This window comes from Mytilus californianus, unplaced genomic scaffold (assembly GCF_021869535.1).
Source record: "Mytilus californianus isolate M0D057914Y unplaced genomic scaffold, xbMytCali1.0.p SCAF_11, whole genome shotgun sequence".
Lineage (NCBI taxonomy): Eukaryota > Metazoa > Mollusca > Bivalvia > Mytilida > Mytilidae > Mytilus > Mytilus californianus.
The window spans coordinates 70,932,603-70,960,269 of NW_026262593.1; the positions used below are offsets into that span (position 1 = coordinate 70,932,603).

Sequence of the window (27,667 nt, forward strand, 5' to 3'; positions counted from 1 at the left end):
GTACGAAATTTTACAAATTAGCCTCAATGTCACATACAAAAATGACATAATAAGTCACTGACAACTTGATAATCGTTTATTTAATGGAAAAGATGACACTTTCGATTACGACATCTTACAGAACTTCTCTATTTTACTCAGGAATGACTCCTTTCTTAATTCATTGACGTTATACAAATTGTGCTTTTGCGAGGTGGTGGATAAGTATAATTAAGATAGTTGCAGATAGCATATGTTTAGAGAGAAAAAAAAATACTTCATTCTTCATTCTTTCATTGATCTATCACAGTATATTGTCCAGATATTTTATTACATTTGAAGACATGACAATTAGAACATCATAAGATATTCTTTCCAAATACGGCAGGTCCGTGAACAACTCCGTGTTCAATTATCATGTTTAGAGTTGCATTGGTACCTTTTTGATTTTGTTTCTATCCATAAATCTTCACGTTTGTCTTTGGCCCATTCCTGTACTTCGCCACGAGCTAAACCTCCAAACACCAACGTCCCAAGTATACAGAATGCTGCACATACGTAAAATACATTTCGTCATTCTTCTGAGGTATCCTGCAAAATAAATACATAAGACCTGTGTTTGAATCTCGAATTTAACGTCATAGAAATATTAATATCAACTGAAATATTAAGCATTGCTTCATCATAGGTATATGAATGACGAATATAGGACTATCTCATAATTAACATACAAAATACGACGGTACTGAAACATCAACTATCAAATTTCATATAAAGGTTATATTAAAACGTATAGCATTGGTTAAATACACATATAATCTGTTTGATTAAACCGTCGCTCCTCATGGTTTTACAAAAGTTGAAAGTCATTGCTATAAACATTTCGATTGAAGACGTTTCGATTGAAGGCATGTTGCCTCAAACAAATCATATTTTTCGAATCATGACTGACTAATTACATTTGAAGCTTAACCAACACTTAGCATATCATTCGGCTAAAAACGATTTAACTATGACAATGAGATGACGAAGAGCAATTTTATTACGATATTGTTTTGATAAAAATAGAATTTCATAACAAGTTACGCAGAGTATATAATTGATACTTAAACAGGTAGTTACAAAATGACAGATTTACATCAAATTATTGCAAATAGTGTGCTTTTATTTGTGTCCTGTATATACCATGATAAAATAAAAATTAAGAAAAAAATACATTATAAACTTCGACCTGCTAGTCAAATGCGTTTTGTTAAAATATACTTTTTCACTTTTTTGGTCTTTTGGAAAATGTTGTTTGTGCTGTATTTAGACCACTCTACCAAGAAATTTGTTTTGCATGCACACGTATAAAAATTGCGGTTTTATATCCAACGCAATCATAGGTTTGAACGTTGTTTTCAATTTAGACTTGTATATATATATGTATACTAAGTGAACTGAATTATTGAAATATTGGGAGTCAACTTACATTTGGTGTAAGCGCACCTGCCACAATCGGAGCAATCATACCAGGTATCGTTCCAAATGTGTTAGTTATTCCAAAAAGTACACCAGCGTACCTAAAACAAAAGTTCGTAACTTATACTAATCGGACAACATTGTACTTTAAAACCCATGTGTTTATTATATAAAAGGCTAGTCTAAAACTTGAAACCAGAGCAAAAGTTAAACCGCAAATAAACTTCAGCGTACCTCAGATTCGTTGTCATTAGAAATAAATTCATGCCATTTATGCAAATAAACAATAATTTTACACAGTTATCCGTGAGAATGTGCTATCAGAATCTAAAGCTAAAAGATGTTCAAAATTAAGCAAAACATACGTACTTTGGGGCAAAGTCATTGTGGTTAAATATGAACGCTGCTCTATTCAAACCAGTAAACATGACAGCTAACGATAAAAAAGCAACAGCCAGATCACGGTGATCACATGACATAAAACCAGTTGCTACAAGGAATACTGCTGCTCCTGTGAATGCTAAAACATGGGAAGGGTATACAAATTCAGTAAATCAAAACGGAAACAAATATTATATAAATTATGTGAAATGATTTCTTTCTAATCTCTTCTTATTCTTGTGTGTAGACAGTTGAATTAATCTGCAGATTTGGATGAGTAGATATCTTCAAATTCTGTTTCTAACGCCTTATCAATCGAGGACATGATGATCAAATAGGCAAAATTAAATCATTTCAAAGTGTTCTATAGATGACACAATTGATACTAGTTACAGTGAATACAAATTAAATTCAAATTAAAATGGGGTTGTTTAGAAGAGAAGTACGATTCTGCATTCAACATCACCTTCTACGCTAAATTCCATCAACCGTTCTCTGGCATTTGATCTATTGAGTTAATAATCTATTACATTTGTATAAGAGTTTTGGGGTATTAACGATGTATTCTTCTGACATTTCAGTCTCGTTGAAATCTCGTTCTGGAATTATTTCCAAAACATGTGATACAAGTGGAAAATATCAATGAATTTGAAAAACATTATAATCAAACTTAACTCTGTGAAAATTTACAATAAGTAGTTTTTGAGTAATAAAATTTTCAAATTTTATAACCAATCAAATCAGTCTCATTAGCCAAAATGTTGAGAAAATGGGTGAGGGGTACAAGAAATGATTTTACCAGAACCTGTACATCCCATATAATTTTTTCTTTTCAAATTTCTTAGATATGCATTTTTCTATCATTTTTAACAAAGAAGTTGAAATAATATGATTTTTGTTCTAAAAAAAAAAGAGAAAAATCCCAAATTTACAAAATTGACAATATGGTAAATTTGACACGAAAAAGCAACAAAATTTTATAAAACTTTCTTATATTAACACCTACCCATAGTTTTTTTAAGTTAAATTTATTCAGATTGGTTCACTCCATCTTTATTGAAAGTATGAAAAAAAGTTTATTTGTGAAACTGTGATTTTTGTCATGATAATAGCCCAAAAATGGGTAAAAATTGATGAAAAATGGGAAAATCATCAAAATTGGGTACTTTCAAATGGCTGTAGCAAAAAAAGAAGTGCACCACCATATGATTTTGTCTTCACCAATTATTTTTTTACAGTCATATAAACCCAAAAATCAGGTTAAAAAAAAAGTTCAATTCATAAATTTTTGGCTCCTCAGAGGTGTACACCCTTAAAGCAATAAACTTAAATGTACCAATGGCACCAGTTAATCGTCTCGTTGCTGTTGTCGATAAAATCGTTTTACTTCGTACAAGATCAGTCATTTGTCCAGCAGCTAGTCCTGACACAGCTTGGCATAAATACGGTAAAGCTGTCAGGAGACCATTCTATCAAAATTTTTTAAAAATCGAATCATAGAGAAGAGAAAATTAATTTCAGCAAAGTCGACGAAGGAGGGGTTTGTCGACATTGACTACCAATTAGGGGCTTGCAAGGTCAGAGTCTGGGAAGTTATTTTCACTTTTCAAATTTAAAGTTATGTTCACTATTCTAATTCAAAACATGCTTTAAATATATATTTGAATCGAAGTTTCAGTGGTAAAAAGTAAAATAACAAATATTCTGAACTCCAAGTGAAATATTCAAAACGGAAAGTCCCTTATAAAATGGCAAAATCAAAAGCTCAAATACATCTAACGAATGGAAAACAACTGTCATATTCCTGGCTTGGTATAAGAATTTCCCTATGTAGAAAATGTTGGATTAAATCTGGTTTTATAGCTAGCTTTACGTCTCACTTGTATGACAGTCGCATATAATTTCATTACAAAACAGAAAGTATACAAATTAAAGTATACAAATAATCAAAATTCTGAAAAAAGTAAAAAAAATACCGTGTCACAGTTTGTGATGTAACTTAAATGATTAGTAAAGCATGGTTTCTTTGTACTATGAATATAGTATCTATCACATTGAATGTAGTCTCCGATATATTGGTCTTAAATTCCTTGATTAGCAAATATCCTACACCTATATCTTAAATTGAAGATAAAATCCAAATTTAAACGAACAAACTTACACTTTTAATATTAAATTTCATAACAGACTTCATAAAATCTGGAAGGCTGGTTAGTAATGTATAATTTGTCCAGTTGTTACACATGTGAGCTGCGATACAAGCTAGTAATGCTGGTGATTTTGCAAATTCAATCCATGGCACTTTAGAGGTCTGTGAAATAAACACATTGCGTATGACATCCTCGAATAAGACATATCACACGATTTATTTACGCATACCTAACACAACTGCACATTAGATCACTACCGGTTGTTATGGTGTTGTTATGGATCAGTTTCTAGTTTTTTTTAAGTAGTGTTTTCATATACTTGCTCGTCTATTCAACGGGTTTTTTTTTTGGTTTTTTTTTATTTTTTTTTTTTTTTTGTGAAATGCTTTTGTCTGTATTTCTATGTCTTTTGATCTTGGTATGATCACTTGCTAATGTCTGCCACTCTTTTACAGAACTTTCATGGTCATTTTCTATTTCAAATGTGATACGTTCACGAGAATGGAGGGTGCACGTCACGTGTTCATAAAAATTCCTGAATCTATTTTGCTGAAGACTAACTTCAGCATTTGATTACAAAATTAATATTATTTCAAATTAAAATCAGCATTCGAAGTTTCGAATGCAATTCTCTTAATAGACGCAGTGGATTCATTTATTTCCGGGCATGTGAAGTCAAAATAGTACTTTTTAATGAAATGTTGAAATATGTTGTTTGAAATACACATAAAAATGCTTGTTTTCAAAAACTTTTGATTCATCGTTTTTGTTGTAACACAATATTCTTGGATTTCAAGTTAAGGGTATTTGTGAAAACAAAACAAAGTACTACAAAAACTTTTTAAGCACATGATACTTAAACATGTTTTTGTTTTCTCCTTGATATAATACAAACCCTTTTTGTTGTGTCAAATTCAATAGAATTGATTATGTAATCTCTTTCCTGATCAGATATCCGAGGATGTTCCGAAGGGGTATCACGTGTAAGGATGAACCAGACTACCACCCAAATACACGACAACCCACCTAAAATATAGATTAAGTTTCAGGAAGTACTTTTAATTGTCATAAATTCTTCATTTCGAAGCAATTCAAAAACAAATCTTCTTGCAAATGCAAATAGTATTTCAACTTGAGACTTGTTAAAACTTTGAAATTACTGGAAAAAAAACCCCAACTGCTTTGAATCTTTCTAAAGGAACTACTGTAACAGTTTATTTGTGTCAAACCAATTACTAGCATTTCCTCAAATGTGTCAGTCTAACTTCCAGCATTGGTAAAGGTGTCATGTGAAAAATATCAATAATGCAAATTGGTTTTAACAGTTTTAAAATGACAGACCAGAAAAATTGGTAAGACATTAATAAAATGAATGAAGCACTTTTTCACTATAAGTATTCTGCTATCCCTAACACATGTGTGTTATTTTTTTTTTTTTTTTTCAAATGTTTTATCAATTTCCTGGATCTGATTTCTAACTACAGGAAAAAACCTCATTACTTCATTAGCCATTGTGTGTACAAATGTACCTGTGATATAAAAAACAGAGCCCCATCCATTATCAAAGCCATATTCACACAAATACCCGGATGATGCAAATGTTACAACTATACCAAACATAGTCCCTGAAATAGTATATAAAAGAGGAACATGAAATTATTATATATCTTATACATGTACTCTTAAATGTCAAATCTAAAATTGAACAATACACAATGGATATATAAAAAGACCGAAGGGACAATCGGAAATCATAATTCGAAGAATTAAGGAGTGCAACAGTAGGAGCCGTAAAACGCCGAAAGGACGAACGATGGTATTCCAAACACTACATACAAACTACAAATGAGCAACACGAACTTAAGAAAATATATCTGATCCTGAGAGGTCCGTAAGGGTAGGCCAAATCTGCTTAACACAAATTTGCACATTATATATTCCTTAAATCATGACTTGGATTAATGTTCCGGAGCACCTGAGATCAAACCGATTAATTGATTTGTAATGCTCAATATAAAAACTTTCGATATTGTTTTTCTCCAGAAATAGAAAATGATGGCCCCTTTTATCTTGCCTACTTCTTACCTTTTAACTAATGTCTACTCCGAAACTATCTATCATGTACTTTTTGGCAGGGGCAAGCCCACATATATGTTTGTTTGTTTTATATCTATTGAATTATTATATATTTTTTTTAATTGGAATCGTGTAAATTCTTTTACTTCATAGCATTTGCCCAGATTTATGACAAATTTCTACAAGGCAATTTTAGCAAAGACATAATATTTTGTCTTGATATAAAGTGGACTTATCTTGTTTATATTGTGTCTTCAAATTCTTGAATATTTTCATTTAACACTTGGTAAAGGATGCATATTTAGTTTTGAAATAATATTATCAATATCCTTTAATAAGTCAAAAAGTAAAACCAAATTTACAGAATTCCAAGACAAATTCAAAAAGGAGAAGTTCATAAAAATTTGAAAAATCAAACGTTCATCTTCTTTGATTTTCCTTTTTGTTATGGTTTTGGCAATAATAATGAAGACTAATGTACATGTTTGTCCGGTGAAATAGGATTTGTAAAATCTTTTATTGTTTAAACGATACTGTGAATACATTAAACATTATTGCATAGAATCTGTAATAGTATCGGCTATGTTAAAACATGTCAAATTTAAATTTCTATAGAACATACCTACAGAAGATAACGTCATTAGTTTACTTCTTTCTAATGAGGGTGCCCATCGTCCCCAGATTGACTGCATTGCTGGAAACACTGTACCCTTAAATAATCAAGTTTTTAGCACGTTTAAGTGATAAACATTCAGAAGATACAACATAAAATACGCAAGTTTGTAAATGTTTTAGAAATGATCATTTTGAAATTTGTTAGATTTTGATTGAATTAAGATAAACTGTTTATAGTCGGTAGATTTATTATTTTTCATAAATAGATTGAATATTAACTATTCCAAGCATGGATGTTATAAGAATGTACCGTGAGCAATGCACCTGTTTATAAGGTTTTAGACCTTCAAACATTTTGGCTTCGGGCATCACTGAAGATTTATTATTTGTCGAAATACTCATCTAGTGCAGTGAACTTGGTATTGTTATTACTATTTTGGGAAACATTACGGAATAATGTAAACATTATATTTGAGTAACAGAATTTACACACATTTTTATTTCATGACATATTCGTGATATTATACTCAAAACCTTGGTTTTTATTTTATTAGTATGCCATCTGTGAAATGTATTCATTATAGGGGTAAATTCAGTAAAAAATCTCCCATTGACTTTAATGCTAATCTATGTCTTGAATTAAATTTATACCTGATTTACCTTTAGAAATTGGGAGCTTTCATATATCATTCATGAAAGTACAAATGTAGCCCTATATTTTGCAACAATAAAAACATAGGGTCATGCGGCATTTTTGGGCATTCACATGGCCTTGTTTACAAACACTGTAGATTCGCACTTAACTCCTTTACTGACCCCCATTACTTTTCAACCCTGTAGTAAAAAAATTTAGTACATTCAGCATTCATTTTTTAATTTTTTTTAACTCTAGTTTTGATCCATCTATCAAAAAATATTTATTACAAACTTTATCTTCCAATCAGAAGAGCACAGGACTTCAGTTTTGTACAGAAAGCTCTCCCCCAAATGGGCGGTCCCTGATGACGTATATTTATTTACTGAATTTACCCCTATAAGGGACTTTTTAACTTCTTTTCCTTTTTTTGTTGTATTAATCATGTAGTGTATCCAATTTTCAAGTTCCAGTTTCAATACAACATTCATAAAGGCTGAACTTGTAAAGCGGAAGGAAAATTTATACTACAGCCCATACTGCAGCCAATGTATATTTGGTATATAAAGTTGCACATTGACTGTTTTTAAAAGAATGGTGTAAAATACTATGCTTAATAAATATGAATTGTTTTCTGTGTTTGCTTTGATCAGTTTTGCAAGTACATCTAGGAACTAAAGTCTTGATGTACTTTTAGTTAAATTTTGCCTTATATGGAAGATTTTAATTAAATACCCTGAAAAAGACCACAAAAAGACTTTTCAAAGGTTTTTTAAGCAGTTTCATACCATAAAAAACAACAATTATGTTTCATTTTACTAAATCTGTGTTTTAATTACTTGTAAATTTCACAAAATGTCATTGACAACCACTCTGCAGAAATTCCTGTTACCCCAACATCAGGATGGTTTCTTCGCCAAAACTAGACTGACAAAACTGAAGTAGAAAAAAGTGCCAAATATGAAAATATGAAAAAAATAAGACTGGGTATGACCAAACTTTGTATTTGGAACATAAAAGTAACAATTTAGAATATTAAAAAGCAATTATTTAACATAGCAATCCAATTACAAACATTTCAAAACTAGTTTTATAGATGAAGGGTATATAATCATGAAAAGTTGTCTAGTATTTTTTTTTACTTAAAGAAACGCAATGAATTATGTAAAAATGAATGAATATCTTCATACGGTCAGATTATTCGAGTGTTAAAATACTTGAAAAGTGCTTATTTACAACATGATCTACAACTTAACAATGGGAACACAGCTTAAAAAAATACACTATGTCAAAGGGAGGTAATTCTGATTTTCCATATGATTTTACACATTATTAGGAGAAATATGTGCAAAATGTGATTTAAAATGGTGAGAATATTTATGCCTTTTAATAATATCATAACTTTCAAGTGTAATTTCTATTGTTTCTTTCAATCTGGACACAAAACTGATTTTTTACCATATATCCCCATGCTTCCTCCCACAGTACACTCAGAGCATCCTGGATAGCCGCGGTTAAACATAGAAATTTGTATAAAACAACTTTAACTAGTTCCAAGAGGCTTCCATTGCATTAATATTTACAGGAAATGAGTTTTGTGATTATTGTGTGGCCTTGAACAAGTACAGTGACAGAGTGCATATTTTCCTATAGGGGTAAATTCAGTAAAAAATCTCCCATTGACTTTAATGCTAATCTATGTCTTGAATTAAATTTATACCTGATTTACCTTTAGAAATTGGGAGCTTTCATATATCATTCATGAAAGTACAAATGTAGCCCTATATTTTGCAACAATAAAAACATAGGGTCATGCGGCATTTTTGGGCATTCACATGGCCTTGTTTACAAACACTGTAGATTCGCACTTATTTCCTTTACTGACCCCCATTACTTTTCAACCCTGTAGTAAAAAAATTTAGTACATTCAGCATTCATTTTTTAATTTTTTTTAACTCTAGTTTTGATCCATCTATCAAAAAATATTTATTACAAACATTATCTACCAATCAGAAGAGCACAGGACTTCAGTTTTGTACAGAAAGCTCTCCCCCAAATGGGCGGTTCCTGATGACGTATATTTATTTACTGAATTTACCCCTATATGTCAACAAAATCTAAAAGTGATTTACATTCAAAGGTCTTTTAATTGTAAACTTTTATTTATTTTACTTACTGTCGATAATCCAATGATTACACGTAAGACATACACTAAAATTACTTATGTCCTAGCACAAACTGGCGTCAAAAAGGTACAGACAGATGAAACTGCCATAGCAACTCCAAATACACGTCTCCCACCATATCTGTCTGCAACCCAGCCTCCAAGAACTTGTGTACAGATATATCCATAGAAAAATGATGCCAGAAGTGAAGATCTTGTAGTTTTGTCCCAGTCAAACTCAGCATGCTGCAATATAAATTTACTGAAGTTAACGAAGGAAGAAGTGACTAGTTATGGCAACGGCTGCGTCTCGCCACTTTCAACACACTTCGCTTTATAATGACGGTCAGTTTTATTGTTGGTTGAAGTAGGAGTACCCCGAAAAACAGCGGGTTTCTTCAACCTTATTGCTGACAGGCTAGTGACCATTGGAAATGAACTGTTTGAACCTCGGCTACAGTAATTTTACACATTGTGAAATGTATAACTAAAATCAAAATAAGATGATGTGGTATAATTGCCAATGAGTAAGAACTATCCACCAAAGTCCAAATGGTGTAGATTTAAGCACCTGAAGGACAGCACAGCACAACCTTCAACAATGAGCGAAACCCATACTGTATAGCCAGCTATAAAGGAAAATGTGAAACAACGCAAACAAAACAGTATGATATAATTGAAATCCAACTTTGTTGATATTGTAAATGAATGTACTAGTACTAAGGCAAACCAAACAACGTTTTATTTCTGTCGAACAGATACTGTACAAATGTTTATAAGTTGTATTCCGGTAGATACTTAATGGAAAAGTGTCAGTCACTTTGTCATGACGTATTTTTCTAAAAACAATTATTGTTGTCACAAAATTATGCATGATATTAGTATTTCAAACATAAATTTGTCAGATAAATTTGTATTTTTTTTATACCTTATTAAATACTGTCTGGCTTTCTGCATGACCTGCGCACGTATTTGTATCTATCGATGTCCCGTTAATATCTGTTGTTGAATTAACATTCTTAACCATACATACTATAGCAACACTCAAATTAACTCTTACAGCATACACTAACACAACTCCAAAGAATGAAGTGTATGCCAGTATCCAGCGCTGAGAACAACAACATGGAATATCTGTAATTAAAAAAAAATTAAAATCTAATCACGAGTTATTTTTTTCTTTTTCGCAGTTTAATCGTGATCACGAAAATATCTCCTCGCGCAAGTTAGAATTTTTAAAAAGTATGGATCAATCAAACAGAACAATCTCTGCTGAAACAAAAGTATAGAGATAACTATACAGCATATCTTTGTTAACAATGACGGGATGTTCTTTTCTTTTGTTTCAAAAGGGGGGGGGAGACCTATTAAAGAATAAATAAAACAAAACCAGTTCTGGGCTCAAAAATAAAACACATTTATGTAAACCATCAATTTCGAAGAAAACTTATGGTGCTAAATCCTGCAAAATGTGAAAAGAGCATCTGGCAAGTGAATAGTGACGGCACTGTGTGTACTGGTCTATTTCTTTTAAAAAAACACATTTGTTTGATTTGATTAATTCGATGGAATTCTCAAAATTGAATTTTCTATTGAATATTTGTCAATTTATTATATCGTCTGATTTGCATTTGTAAACTTGCTCTCGACCAATAAGAATTGAGAAAAAATAAAATACATTCCCAATTTTATTACGTTTTCATTAGTTTTACAATACAGAATATATGCTATGAAACGTTACCTTGTGTTTTTTTCTTTCTGTAGCATACACGTCTCATGTTTATCATTTTCTTTAATCAATTCCATCACAATTTAATATTTCTTTTTATAAAAATATCACTCAAATCCTAGATATTTGAGTCATTTTATTTTTGTATTTAGCTTATCGAGTTTACAATTTATTTTAATATAATATAAGATGCGTAAAACATATAAAACAACATAACTATCAATTTTACGTAGAATTGACATTAATGATCGCTCGACCGGATATTCTTTCTACCGGTGACAGAAATGTATATGTAAAAGTAAGAATATAAATACGTCGAATGTAGGTTGTCAATAACTAAATAGATATGTTTTTTTTTTTCTAATTCTATCTTGAGATAAGTTCAGTGCATAGAATAGATAACACTACAGTGACGTTTGATACTCTGAATATATCTTATAAAAGATAACGATTGTCATTAAAATAACAATTTATTCGATATACTACATGTAATATGCTAAGGAGATACAATGCATCAAAACGTAGAGACTGTAGTATAAAGAGTTATAAAAACTGAGGCATGTGAACGCCCTCAAGTTAAATCCTATACACCAAGTCTCTTCAAGCAAAAACAACTTACTTATAATGATGAGCTAGTGCAACTTGTGGATTTCTGATGATGAATAAATTGCAAATAAATGTAACATATATTAGATGTACATATTAAAACATTAATTTACTTATGGTGCCTTATAAGACCCTTAAAAAATCGTCAAAGATACCAGGCTCATAACTTTGTACGCTATACCCGCGTTTCATCTTTATTATACTCAACAGCGACGCTCGAATAAAAAAAGGTTCAGATGCCTAATACAGTACGAATTTGAAGAGCATTGAGGGCAAAAATTTCGAAAGGTTTCGCCAAATACCACTAATGTCTGTTTAGCGCTTCCGTCTGTATCTGTTAAAATGAAAATAACACAATAAGTATTTATTATTATCGTCCATCCGATGCGCTTTTCGAAATGTACCTTCATAATGATAGGAACGTTCTCACTCAATCATTTAAAATTTAAGGATGAATAATATTTAAACGCGTGAAGATCTAGATGACCTAAGGGGACCTTAAACATGGAAAAATCCAAGCTAAAGTTAACTTGAATACGGTATTTTGATCTCTCGATGTCTTTTATTTTTTTGTTTTGTTGGGTTGCTGTCTAATTGGCTTATTTCAAACTTTTTTTCTCATCATATTGACGTAACCTTATTAGGACATCGGGGCGTTATGAAAAAGAGATACATGCAACGCACTGGAGAAGAAATACAATATACGAAAAAAACAGCTAAAAAAAATATAATTGCATGTTTATACATTTCTTTACTTTTGTTTTTATTGTTTCAATATTCCCTTTTTTCTCTCGTCTATATCATTCATTACTTATGAGTCCTCAAAATAGCAAAAATAAATTTAAAAAAATATTTGTTAATGATATCTATTCATGTAAACTATATTACATAAAGGTAAAAATAAGACATGTGGCGATAATTCTATCACATTTTATACATTTATAATTCCTCTGTTTCTAATCCCGTAAGATATGGCCATACTCCTAAGGTTATATCACGTTATCAGTCTATGTTAAACATCATAATGGGGAAACAGGTTGAAAAGAAGGATGATGATAAAGGTAATACAAATTCAATTTATATAAAAAAAAAATCATGTATATAAAAAGACCTTTAGTAGATTTCTTGACAATTTCTGGGTTTAAAGGCATTGCGATTTTTTGATACAATGAAAAAATGATTGTATAAATGTTTGATGAAAGTTTATCATCGGTTTACAGCAAACCAACGTTCTGTTTGCAGCTTGATACAGTGGTAAGAAAAGTGAATATTATATTGAATAAAATGTTAATGTTGGTCCAATAAAGCAATTATTCCACTTTTGCAGAAAATTTTTTTTTTTTATTTGATGGGTTTCTTATAACATATATCGTATTGTCCTCTATCTGTGTGTTTACTGTACAAACAAAATAAAAGATGGATAAAGTTATGTAAGCATACTACGGTAGGCCAAAAATAACATTTTTAGTTTATCTTTTTAGATGTACCCTGTTGTTGCTCACAGCGTTGGATTTTGGCGTATACTGGATTTTTCGGTTTTATATTTGTCTATGCACTACGAGTTAACTTTAGTGTTGCTATAGTATGTATGGTAAAGTCTTTAAATTCGTCATCATCGAGTAACATCAGTGATATCAATGAAACGTCTTCTACATGTTCTGGCAAAGCTGCAGAACAAGCAGTATTTAATCAGGTATTCAGTGATTAAAGTTTCGATCAATAACATGCTTCAAAAGTAGATATTTTGTTAATGTACTTTTAAAAATGCTACAAAGCTGGTCAAAAGGATAATCCAGTAACTTTTAAAAGCTCATCTCGATCGATCTCACTCCAAGTAATTGGAGTTCAACTTATCACTAACGTGTATTAAAGCCGACAATGGGCAACACAAAGCTTTATTGGACCAATAACATGCGTTAAAAGTAGATATTTTTTTAATGTACTTTTAAAAATGCTACAAAGCTGGTAAAAAGGATAATCCAATAATTTTTAAAAGCTCATCTTGATCGATCTCACTCAAAGTAATTGGAGTTCAATTTATCATTAACGTGTATTAAAGCCGGCAAAAATAAATCTGTAACGCCATCTTTCGTAAGCTCATCGCAAAATAATCATAAACGGTTGCAATTGCAAAACTCATTACCATACCATTTGCATGCAAGATATGATCAAACTTTTCAAACTTTCATTAGATATTCAAAACAAGCAAAACCTTTGGAAAAAAAATCGAAAACGTTGAAAAAAAGACAAACATGAGATTGTTTAAGAATATTTGTCGGAGGAGAACTAATATTATTAATCAATCTATTGATCGCTTTGCAATGAGGCACGTATAAAACCACAGCAACGTCGGGCTGGAATTGAGTCTTCAATCCGATGACTATAACTCCGCAATTCATCCAGATTGACCCAATTTACAGCATCTACCAAACGGATGATTGTTAATTTGTTCTTGTCCTTTATCAGCGTGCGCTGTCTGTCACAGAAAGTTATACAAACACCAATCATTCGGTATAAAAAAATAGATTTTGTCATGTCCGTACAAAACCAAAACACAAAACAACAGAAAACATGTATATTTGACAAAATTTTTGAACTTTCCTATATATTCTGTGATTTCTAAATATGAAATATGGTATTAAGAAGCCGATTGCAATAAGAATAATATACAAGTGAGAGGTTTAGCTAGCTATAAAACCAGGTTTAATTCACCATTTTCTACATAAGAAAATGCCTGTACCAAGTTAGGAATATGACAGTTGTTGTCCATTCGTTTGATGTGTTTGAACTTTTGATTTTGCCATTTGAATAGGGACTTTCCGTTTTGAATTTTACTCGGAGTTCAATATTTTTGTGATTTTACTTTTTGATACACATTCTATTTTTTTTTTTTTTTTTGAATCGAAATGGAAGCAATTCTTGAATATGTTATATTTTTCTTATTTTTTGTGTGAAACATGAAACCATCCATTGGCTTTTTGAACAATTGTTTAAATGATATTTTTGTTTCAAAACACATAATGAATTTAAACAGTTTCTGACCATTACAGCATGCTGAATTTGAATGGGAAAAACAAATCCAATCAACCCTTCTTGCGTCATTTTTCTATGGGTATATTGTTACTCAAATTCCTGGTGGCTATTTGTCCGACAGATTTGGTGGACGACGTGTATTTGGTACCGCCATGGCAGTAGCATGCGTTTGTACACTGGTGATGCCTGTGTGTGCTAGAGTATCCGTAGTTCTGGTTTACGTTCTTCGAGTCCTGCTTGGACTAGCAACGGTAAGATGTTAAACACTATCAATATAAACTGTAAAATTTGTATTACAAAGTTAAATATGAACTGTATAATTTGTATTGCATAGTTAAATACCGAATTCATATTTTAGATATGTGATAAAATTGTCAATAAGACGGAAGAATGTTTACAACTATAGGGCATTATATGTCCTTAGACAATGAGCAAAATCCATACAGTATATCAAGCTATAAAGGGCTCCCGTATGACAAAATTTTATACAATTCAAAATAGAAATTCTACTTCCTAAATTCTGCCAAAAGCAATTAACGAAGAACAAATATGGCAGACAGCAACAAACAACAACAACCGAACTAAGAGTACTTGCAGTTACTGAAAACTAGGATACATGACTTCAGTATTCGTCATAAAAATGTACTAATAATCGTATCAATATAAAACTTTTTCAGGGAGTTTCTTTCCCATCAATGCAGTCTATGTGGGGGCGTTGGGCCCCTCCTTTGGAGCGTAGCAGACTCGTTACTGTTTCTTATCTAGGTCAGTAAAGACATCTCACTTCTTATACAAACTTTGGTCGTAACACATTGTTTACTCTTCAAATCACTGTAATACATTCAACTCTAGTTAAAGATTTTCGTTATTTATTTAAATTGTCTATTTTGCACATTCTTGTACTGCAATGGCTTTGCTATATATATATATATATATACACGTTTGATGTCGAGTATTCGCTTGTGCAATTTGAATATATTTTAAAAGTAAATTTTATTTTTGACCAATTTGGGAAAACAATGAGATGTTGTTTAGGCACTTGAAATTGCAAAACCTAGTAAAACGTGTCAAGCCTCCAAAATATGAAATTTTATTTATACATGAATAGGTGGAAATAAGCTGAACACATAGTGCAGAAGGTTACGTGTAATGTCACTGTAATATGTCATAAACATTTCGTTATTTATATATTAGACCTAAATGATCATTTAACAGATAGTTGTTGGACAAAACAGATATTTGCAAAGGCTGACCAAAAGATATTTAACACTTACAAATATCTTTGTTAAATACAACTTAATTCAAAATGTTTTATTGGGCAAACAGTCATTAGAAGACATTTTTTACCATAAAAAAATTTGTGGGTTCATAAAAAACTATACCAAAAGATAATTAAAAAGAAAAAATAGCGCTTTGAAAATTAAAATGAGTGAGCTTCTTTGGATTCTTAAAACCATGAGTACCTCTTCAAGGTCATGATAAACATGTCGAATTTGTTAGGATTGAAGAGTTTTGCTCATCTATATCAGTAATAATACTAAGTTTATTTGCATCTGTAATTATTGCACTTTCTTTCAGGTACTATGTTTGGTAGCGTAGGAACGTTTGCTTCATCTGGGTTTTTATGTGAATATGGCTTTGATAATGGATGGGGGTCAATATTTTATATTACTGGTAAGTAGTATTGGGCAAGTTTACAGGGATTTTTAAAAAGGTTCTGTTATATATCTATAAATATTTGGCCGACTTTGGCTAAAGTCGTGTGCGTTTTTATCATCCCCCTCCTTTCTGTAGCGGGAGGTATAGTGTGATTGAGGATTCTATCCGTATATCCGGTCGCCCTCTCGTCCTAATTTTGTATCTGCACTTGCTCTAGTCTAAATATTTATGACGTCTTGGAAGGCTTTTTTACTTTTTTGTTGTGCGCTTTCATTTCTGACACGTGTGCACCTCTTATTTTGCTGTTCGATCCGAATTATATTTGGATTTCACAAAGCAAATTATAGCATGCGCGATAGATAGTGTATCATATTGTGAATTTTGCTCGCATCACATCTATTGTTATTATATCCCCGCGTTCAAAAGCGATAGATTTTAGAGATAGAATAATTCGTTCGTCCGTCCCATTAATGTATCCTTTTGTGCACACAGATTCATACGTACATTGTGTATTTTTGCACCTCCTTTTTCATATCTTCATCCGAATGTGTTTTAGTATTATTTTGGCATGACATGGACTTTGCCATATCCGCATATTACTGTACAATACTGTATCAGCTTCTCATTAAACCCCTTAATATTCAGAATCTCCACCATCAAATGTCATTGTGCATCGCCTGTTTTTTTTTCAACTCAATTACTTTCGCCTAAAAAATTCAGGTCTTTGCCATTGATTTTTCCAAGGCTACCCGTTTTGTATCCGTAACTCCTCCTTCTTTGATATGATTTCCAATAATACAACTGTCCACCAGAGTTAAAATGAAGTGATAGTAGGCAATTATAGGCCATCGTACGGCCTTCAACATCGAGAAAAACTCATATTGTAAAGTTTGATATCAAAGGCAAAACTATAAAACTAACGGCATAAATTACAAATAAACAATTTGCGAAAAAAAAAAATATGACAGATATGAACCAACGACAATTACTGTATAACAGGCTACTGACTTGGGGACATGCATATGAAGAATGTACACAATTGTGAGTGATCAACATTCCCCTAATCATGAAAAGTGGTGTAAGAGCACAACATTAGAATAAACTTTAAAAATCAGTTGCAATTGGCTTAACTCCTATCTCTAAAGCCTGTATTATAGTTTATTGAAACTTTCTCAGAAACCTTAACCATATGATGACATTGAGCACCTCTTATTTTGTTTTCTGACCCACATTATTTTTTAGTATTTCCCAAGAAAATCATAGATTTAGGCCAACCCTGTAGTAAAGGGGGGTATCATGTGTGAGCTTTTATCACAGTATCTTTAGTTCGATTTGCATCAAGTCTTAGGTCCGAGTACACAGTTATTTCGTAGTGCATTTCTTTTAGACAATAAATGAAAATTTAAAAAATCCCACCTGCGCTTTCTCAATAATATTTTTACAGTGTGTTGTACTACTTTTGGGACAAATTATATCAAAATTATAGAAAACTTCATCGGCTCTAACTCAAAATATGGACAATTTTATGTTAAGGGGGTCTTGAAATTTTTTGACAGCTTCCGAAGTGCTTATTTTTAACCTTTTTCAGCTGGACCAAATCACTACTTTACTTTAAAATTCATGACCCAAATTTTTTTACAGTGTAATTTCATCCCCCTACTTGCTATTTGAGGCATAAAACATGGAGAAATAAATTTGGAAGGGGTATCAAAAAAATTGGCAAGTAACACACTGTCCACACTAGGGACTATATTTGTGGACAACGAAAATCAAAGGACGATAACTGTGTACTCGGACCTAATAGGATAGAAAAAAATGACCAATCTTAATAAAACTTGGTATGACCAAAGCTTAATAAAATATGAGACTGCTTACAAAGTTTCATGGCAATAAGATATATATTATAGACAGTATGATAAATTCTATATTCAACTTTGCGTGTTAAATTTTGACGTTAAAATTGAAAAATTTCAACTATCAACATTTGGGGCTTTTAAAATTAAAATATTGCAAAAAAATACTTTTAAAATGCCTTAATATATAATATATCATGTATTAAAAGCAATAGAGTACTCATTTGATATATCAGACTTAGCATAATTATTCAAAAGTCAAATTTATATGAGCCTGTGCCTAAAAATGGAGGTTTTCCAATGAAGGTGGGCCTTACATGAAGATGTAATATTTTCCAGCAATTTTAAATTTGGGAAGCTTTTTGGTTATAAATAATCCTTACATATGTATTTAATGTACTTTAAATGGAAAGAAAACTTACAAATAACATATCAGATTAGTTTAAAAGGGTCTTAGGCCAAGTAAGACTGAAAATAATTTAGGGTCAATTTATGCCGTAGCACATATTTACATTTAAAAATGCATATTGAAGCTATAGGAAATAAAAATTTGTGTCTTTTCTATCATTTCTATACTCAGGTGACATGATACAATAAATCTGAGCACAAAAAGACTCTTGCATTCAACTTTTTTTGCAGACGGTACGGTCTGATACAAAGATTTTTCACTTTTTAGTGAAAAACTTGCAGGCAATTTTAGTCTCAACAGGCTTATATTTGAACCACTTGCTATCCTACAGAAGAAAAGAAAGATATTATGTGAAATGAAACAGTTAGAAAAGACATTGTTAAGTGCTTTTTATACAAATTTAGTGAGGTCTTTATTATGGACTTCCACTTTTATGTACCAAGCTCCTCACATTTAACTTGATCCAAACAGGGCGTTAGACGAGGGTAATTTATACAACACATTTTGCACATATTGTCTGAGATAATCTTCTTTTCTGTACATTCAGAGTTCACAAATGAGTAATACAACTGGATTAAAGCATAGAAACACAAATATTGACACATGAAAACCTGTCAGATAGAAAGTCAGAATGCCACTTATGCATCAAAATTGAAAAAGCTATGAAATGCTTATTTTGACCATATAATGCCAAAATTTGTCATTTTTGCAGAAATTCTATCAAATAAAAGTTTAAATCCTTTAGTTTCATGCTATTTGACAACTTGACACCATTAAATCATTCAAGGAAGTTGCCAAAGTACAGATTCTATATTTCCTGATTTCACCTCTTAGGTCCGAGTACACAGTTATTTCGTAGTGCATTTCTTTTAGACAATAAATGAAAATTTAAAAAATCCCACCTGCGCTTTCTCAATAATATTTTTACAGTGTGTTGTACTACTTTTGGGACAAATTATATCAAAATTATAGAAAACTTCATCGGCTCTAACTCAAAATATGGACAATTTTATGTTAAGGGGGTCTTGAAATTTTTTGACAGCTTCCGAAGTGCTTATTTTTAACCTTTTTCAGCTGGACCAAATCACTACTTTACTTTAAAATTCATGACCCAAATTTTTTTACAGTGTAATTTCATCCCCCTACTTGCTATTTGAGGCATAAAACATGGAGAAATAAATTTGGAAGGGGTATCAAAAAAATTGGCAAGTAACACACTGTCCACACTAGGGACTATATTTGTGGACAACGAAAATCAAAGGACGATAACTGTGTACTCGGACCAAGTCATGTTTTTAAACCATCAGGATTATCCTTCATTGTCAAAGTTTTAATTGAACGTCCTATACATTAGAACTATCGCGAGTAAAATACTATATTTTCCAGTAATGATTTGAAATAAATGGACAAAGCTGTAATGCATTCCCGAAAATATTTACCTCGTGGAAGTTCTTTCTTGGTTGTACTAATCATAATCCGTATTGCTGTGTTTGTTTATACGACATTGGCTAGAGGTATTAGGGGGGGGGGGGGGGTTTAAGATATCACAAAACATGTTAAACTCCGCTGCATTTATGCACCTGTCCGAACCTCTAGCCTTTGTAAGTCATGTGTGTTTTATAAATTTGTAACATCACAATTACGTCATTAAATGCACCAATTTCATGAATTTAACATATTCGAACCAAATATAAAGTTGTTTCTTAGTTGTGCACATACTTTTCCAATCTTATATATACCTGAAAGTTGACGTAAAACGAAGAAAAAATCAAGAATTGTACAAAATATACACATTTTGTTAGAGTTTGTTGCCATGGTAAAATAGTTAAATGTGAAGTTTTTTTTTACTTTCTGAACTCCTTGTACATTGGTGAAGATTGGACAGTTAAAAATATGTATGGTACCATTTCAAATTGCACTAATATTTGGGCCAAATAAGGGCCTTATTGCCCCTACTCCTTTCTGAAAAGCTTAATCTTAAGACTCAAGCACTGTAAAAACATTTAATGTAATGTTTAATACCACACTTGCATTTAATTTTGTAATAACCATGAATTTTCGTCATTGTAAGATTACATAGATATAAAAAAAAAACGAAGCACTTTATGAGTTAGCAAAGTTTCTTTTCTTCAAATTACCAGGGTTGGAAATTTAATACCTGAGGCAGAACTGATGTAAATATTAGATAGAGTCATCCGAAATAGTAATCCTGATTAACATCTACACGGCTTTTAATACAGAACAATTGTTTAAGTAGTTCAATCTAGATAAAAGTAAAGTTGGTGAACGTGTAAATGGTTTTGGTTGTAAAAATGTATATTATAGGTGGTTTAGCATGTATATGGGTTGTTGTTTGGTTCATTCTTGTCCGAGATACTCCATCAGACCATCCCTGGATCAGTGAAGCAGAACGAGACTATATAAATGATAGTATAGAATATGACAACACAAAACGGGTACGTGTTTAAATCTGAAGTATCAATAAATGAGGGGATTCCCTTATCCCTGTCCAACCCTTCATAGATAACATACGACTAAGAAGGAAATATATATATATATATATATATATATATATATATATATATATATATATATAACATCATGTTTAATCTAAAATATAAGACGCAGAAGAATATGTATAGATATATACACCATGGCCTAAAAGTTGAAGACTCAAAGTCAGAAGATTACACAGAAAACTAGACTGACAAATATATGTATGCCCTACCGTGTTACTTATTGCAATCGGTTTTAAAAATGAACAAATAGTTACCATAAAATTCAGCCGCAAGTCCAATTATGAGCATTTTTGGTGTCTTATTATTGTTTTAAACCGAAGAAAGTTGGGTTTGTTTTTTAAATCTTACTTAGTCTGCTGAAAATCAAATAATACGTTTGTTAAATTGATTTAAATGTTTTCTAGTATATGTAATTGTTGGCTAAAAGTTTGAAAAAGCTTGCGAGCACAGCAAAGGATACAGCCGGAGGGTAACGATTTATTAAGGACATGTTCTAAAAAAGAAAGGCGCAACTATATAGTTATACAAAATAAACTTATAGCTAACACGGTTTGCCTAATCCATTGTGTTGTTAAAAACTGAATAAATACTACATTTATTTTAGTCATCAACTGTTCCATGGTTGGAAATAGCCAAGTCACCAGCTGTTATGGCTTGTATAACTGCGCATGTCTGTAATAACTGGATAAATTATACTCTTTTAACAAGTTTACCAGCATTTATGAAAGCAGTCCTTAAGTTTAACATCAAAAGTGTAAGTTTTTGTCTTATGTAAGATAAAACGAATCGTCGGCTTGGGGGTTATCCAATTTTTATCAGTTTGATTATGTTCTAATATTCGTTTTGGGTTTTCTTTTTTGTTATTGGATTTTGTTCACATGCACTTTTTCATAAAATGGATATAAAATACAAACCATAAGTTGAAGAACACTGGACAACAACGTGACAAAAAACCTAAAGATTGCGCAACACGAACCAAACTGAAACTTAAGTGAACACAGTGATTGCCAAAGAATGAAATATAATGGCCAAAAAATAGCCTAACATTTGACTTTTTTTGGTGCATTGTTTTACTTTTTTGGGACATTTATATTCAAATTCAAATTGCATTTCATATCTTTATAGAATGGAGTGTTATCTGCTGTACCGTACCTATGTCAAGCTGTGTCAGGGTTCGGAGTAGGACAAATGGCCGATTTTATTCGTTCTAAACAATTATTATCTACTACAGGGACAAGACGCTTATGGAACAGCATAGGTGACTTTTGTATTGATTACTTATTTATTTTCTAATTAAAATACAAAGTTACCCCAAGAAAACATGAACGTGAATACTGAATGTTCTGTCATTATTGAGTTTAATTAATGACTATTAAAATTTAAATTGAAAGGAACATACTATGACTTTATGTACATTATAAAGTTACAGTCATCAGTAAGTGATATAAGTGAAGCAGAAGAAGAAAAAATATCCCTCTAGTATTAATCAATCAAAATCTTGCATTTTAACCTGAAGTTTAATAACAACAAATAATAATCTAATAGTATTAAAATATTGATCAGCATCTAGAGAACAAACCTATTATTTTCTTGTTGCTTATACATGTATTTAATGACTGGAGATAAGCTATAAACATGCATGGGCAATAACTTGAATAAACTTGTTTATTTCAACATTCGATTCAAAATTCAAGTGATTATTTTATTAACCAAATCAGCGACAGTGTCACCACCTAAGAGGGCAAACTTTTTTTTTTTTTTTTTTTTTTTAGTATCATCACCTAAGAGGGCGACTGTCATACATGTGAAAGGTTTAGCTAGCTACGAAACCAGGTTCAATCCACCGTTTTCTACATAAGGAAATTGCCTGTACCAATTCAAGGATATGCCAGTTGTTTTCCATTCATTTGATGTGTTTGAGCTTTTGATTTTGTCATTTGATAAGGGGCTTTCCTATTTGAATTTTCCTTGGAGTTCGGTACTTCTGGTATTTTACTTTTTAACTATCAGCACTTTGTACTACAATAAGTGATCCATTATCAATAAATTTATTGATCGGGTATCGCATACCCGTAATATTAATATGGAGAGCTTTAAAAGGCTGTGCCTTTTCATATCGCAATGAATAAAATATGTTTAAAATTAAATAAATTCATTGATCGGGTATCACATACCCGTACTGTTATTTGATTCAATCCAGATGCTTCTTGCCCGTTTGCAATTTTTTGTCCATTTCCTGGCCATGGCGTGCTCTCTATTTCCTAACCCAATTCAATCCAATAGAATCGTAACAATACTATTAAGCAACCAATCAGAACCAACTATTGTTTAAGTTCTCAGATGACGTGTTGATCGTATGAAGCTAATATTTGTGAAGCAAAGCAATGACCTATTTTGCATCAGAGTCTTACCACAAATAATATCGCCAGTATATAGAATATGAAGCTTTAGACTATTTCATCATAATCATTAATCAAAATACAAAAACTTATCCTGATAAGTTTGAAGAATTGTCTTTTATAGTTAAGGGACAAATGCTTTTTCTATGAATTTGTTCTTCAGTCTTTCGTAGTGATATAGTGCAAATAAATGATTGTTTCTGCAGCCTTTCTTGGAGCAGGCGCCTTTTTGATTGGTACAGGATTTGTGTCATGTGATCAACGCAATATAGCCGTTGCATTTCTCTCGATAGCTGTTATGTTTACTGGATTTAGTAGAGCTGGATACGTCGTTAACCATGTGGACTTTGGCCCAAAGTAAGTTGAATTTTATAAGACAACATAATCATACTGCAACTATTCGACGTCATTACAAAAAAATTCAAAGACTGTCAGAGGTCAAAAAAGGTACACAATTATGAGTATTCTTCAATTGTACATTTACATTGTAATACATTGTAAAACAAAATCAACCTGTTTACACATACATTACTACCTCAATAGCTGAATGTTTTATAATAAAAATTTGCCTACACGAGAAAACTTTCGCTTCAAAGTACAAAATGTAGCACGTATACATAAAATTTGTCTATGGGACACAGATAATGCCCCCGCTGACATATAACGTTATAAAGGAACATAACTCAAAAACGGTAAAAAGTGACGCAACCTAAATTTGAACTTCATCTGTGTTTTGTGGTAATAAGCTTTGTGTATAAGTTTTATACAATTGATTGAGGCAAACTAAAGTTAGAGAACGGAAACTGATTTTGGGACGTACAGACAGACGTACGGACAGACAAGGGTAACACTTAATGCCCTTCCGCCGCGGCGGGGACATCAACAATTGTGTTTATCAATATTTTAGGTGGTCAAAATTCATCAAAAATATAAACTAATACAGTGCATATCAATCTTAAATCATTCATTGCAAAAATATTTCTAAAGGGAACAAATTGTTCGTCATGATGGAAAATCAAAGAGCCCTGAGGGAAAATATGACCAAAATTATTTATACATTGTTGTTTAGTTTTGGTAGGAGAAATTTTGAGAAAGGAGTTTATGTCAATGACTGCCTCGCGGAAGTGTTACTACAATTCATTACACATTTTCAAGTAGTACGCGTAGCTTAAGAAATTATACGGAAAGTGACTGTATATCACTGCTCAAATGCAACGACTGTGGTAGAAATCAACATCCGTTAGCAATATCTTTCAGATTTCAATTTCTATTGTTTTTTTGGTGTTTTTTGTATGTAAGATTCATATTCCTTTAATATACATGCATAGTTATAGCTTTCAATTTTTGAGTTATATATAATCATATAACCTAGATATGCTGGTGTCTTGTATGGTATAACTAATACTTTTGCCACTGTGCCTGGTATGGTGGCGCCTATAGTAGCTGGAGCCTTGACACCAAATGTGAGTACCTTACCTCACTATAAATCTAATTGGCGTTGGCAGTATATAATTCATTAATCGACTCTTTTGGTTGTTTTAATTGTCATTTGATTTAATTGGCAAGACTATAACTGTTAACAGGCAATCAATGACAGAACATTATTGTTATTGTATTTTGGTCATTTATGGGATGAGAAATTAATAAAAGTAACTATACAATACAGAAATGATTAATTTATACGAAAAAAGATCACAGCAAAAAAGCTAATTTCGTTTTACTCGCTACAGAACATCTCCAAATTCATTATTTTTAGGCGAAATAAAATCGTCTTTAATGTAAAAAACGGGTTGGCTACTGAATTAATAGAAATGATCAGACGTTTTTATGAATAATTCAATTACCAGTAGTTTTAACTCTTTAGACATAAATCACTTATTGGAGAAACAACAGACGGCGCACAACCAAGGCATGACATCTATAAGCATGGTTGTGTAATGTATAATGACTGACTTAAGAGAAAGCCAAAATTAACCTATCTTTTAATCACGTTTTAGACCACGCCCGGTGAGATGTCATTTATTGTGGAAAAGCCATATTATATAATGTTAATTCTTTGTGTTATTAAGTATAGAACCAATAATTCGGGCCCGGTCAGCAAGAATATACAGGAAAGAAATACATATTTCCAATAAAATAGTTCCAATACGCATAGCCGTTACTTTCAAAATATGTAACATTGTTCTGTAAATTTTGGTATGAAATGAAAGCTTTTAAAGTCCAGAGATCACTATTGAACCCTTTTATGAATATCTACTCTTAATCAATGTAACAATAATGTATGACTTTGAAATAGAAGGGCTTGTTTCTCAGATCAGAAGTATTTTTGTATGTACTTCCGAATTTCTGGGAACCACTGCGCTCTTTTGTGCAATTGAAGAGAGAGGCGAAAGGTACCAAAGTGATGATGAAACTCATAAGTCGAAAACAATCTGACAATGCCATGACAAAAAACGGAAAACGAAAAAAAAAAAACTAGAAAGCAATGGAAATGCGGTTTTATACAACTACAGTTTATTATGTTTTTAATCATTTTGTACCTGTATCAAATGCAGGATACTCAAGAAGAATGGAGGAACGTGTTTTATGTGTGTGCTGCTTTCTGTGTAGTTGGAATAGTGGTATTTGGATTTTTCTCAAGTGGCGAGATCCAGGAATGGGCGAAGGATCGTGAAGAGATTATTGTTGAAAAGCCAGCACTTGACACAGATACAAAACTATGATAGTATAATGAAGATAGGCAGAACATTTAAAGCAGGACCATTATATTAAAATTGCTAGATTAATAGCGATTTGTTAATTTACAGTTTTAAGATTAAAGGAAAAAAGAGAGATAGGGACCACATACCTGAATGGAAAATCATAAAGTATTATCAAAAACATATATTACACAATGTCTCAGGTGTTATACCACTATCAAAAACATGAAATCTCACAGATCTATGCAACGTCATGAATGGAAGCATTAATAAATATATATGTGAACTTACTTTTTTATAATTAGTCTTCAGACTTCTTGCACTTCAGGAAAACAGAGAAAAATATAAACAAGAAAACTGAAAGTATAAAAATAAGAAGAAGTGGTATGATTGCCAATTAGACAACTCTCCACAAGAGACCAAATGACACATAAATTAACAACTACAGGTCACCGTACGGCCTTCAACAATGAGTAAAACCCGTACTGCATAGTCAGCTTAAAAGCCTGTTTGCTCACCTTTAAAACTTTTGGTGTTTACTGTTTCTACCTATTTATTAAAGTTTTCGAAATAATAGACATTTCATCTTGCTGCCAAAGGGACATTTATGGCTTCTACACTAAAAACTTGTTGATTGTGTAGAACGTCAAAGGTCCATGGTAACGTCACAATAAGTGGAAATGAGTAAACATGAAATCCTTATTTCAAGCCAATTACTTATATTAGGAGTAACCCAATGATTTTTGACATTGTTACAATGATGTAGATCTTGTATAATATATTGTTCGTGCGAATCTTATAGTTTAATATGTCCACTTTTTGATAAAAATGGAGATATCTATATTTCTAAATACAATGGTATATCTCCCTATACAACTATAATACAAGATTTCTACTCCTACAAGTTTTTGTCAGAACTACATTGTTCTATCTCCACATTCCCATTGGCTTATTCATCTAGTAAGTTGAGAGAAAATATGTTTAGAGTGTTGTATCTCCACTATTTTTCGGGTATTTTTACTGTAAAATAATTGTTATCAAAATTATCTTAGTAGAAATATGCTTGAATTGTTTGCACGGCTAAAACTCGCTCTATGAGCAATTCTTAGCAAATCCAGCAGTCAAGAATTGGGGATATTACACAGTTGAAAAATCCATGGTCTATCTTCCATAGAAATATGGGGATACATTTCTAAAACAACATTGTTAAAAGCAAAATGTTCTATCTCCAAAAAGGGGGATGCTTTATTATCTAAATTGCTTTGTCTATTAAAAAACAATCAAACAAAGAGTTACTCTGC

At 31.7% G+C, this 27,667-nt stretch overlaps 2 protein-coding genes across 2 annotated transcripts; one reads left to right on the top strand and one right to left on the bottom strand.

Annotated features, from left to right (window-relative positions):
- Positions 1–268: 268 nt before the first annotated feature.
- Positions 269–10,590, bottom strand: LOC127720628 (sialin-like). Its single transcript, XM_052227315.1, has 10 exons — positions 10,389–10,590; positions 9,473–9,706; positions 6,670–6,757; positions 5,501–5,596; positions 4,867–4,997; positions 3,983–4,132; positions 3,158–3,290; positions 1,810–1,960; positions 1,451–1,541; positions 269–570 (listed from the first exon to the last, which is right to left on the bottom strand). The coding sequence occupies exons 3-10, from the start codon at positions 6,737–6,739 to the stop codon at positions 553–555; spliced, it is 840 nt and encodes a 279-aa protein (XP_052083275.1). The 5' UTR covers positions 6,740–6,757; positions 9,473–9,706; positions 10,389–10,590; the 3' UTR covers positions 269–552.
- A 2,229-nt stretch (positions 10,591–12,819) lies between these two features.
- On the top strand, positions 12,820–26,623 carry LOC127719297 (sialin-like). Its single transcript, XM_052225310.1, has 11 exons — positions 12,820–12,856; positions 13,277–13,488; positions 14,846–15,079; positions 15,506–15,593; positions 16,407–16,502; positions 21,075–21,205; positions 21,873–22,022; positions 22,394–22,526; positions 23,874–24,024; positions 25,040–25,130; positions 26,223–26,623. The coding sequence occupies exons 1-11, from the start codon at positions 12,820–12,822 to the stop codon at positions 26,388–26,390; spliced, it is 1,491 nt and encodes a 496-aa protein (XP_052081270.1). The 3' UTR covers positions 26,391–26,623.
- Positions 26,624–27,667: the final 1,044 nt, after the last annotated feature.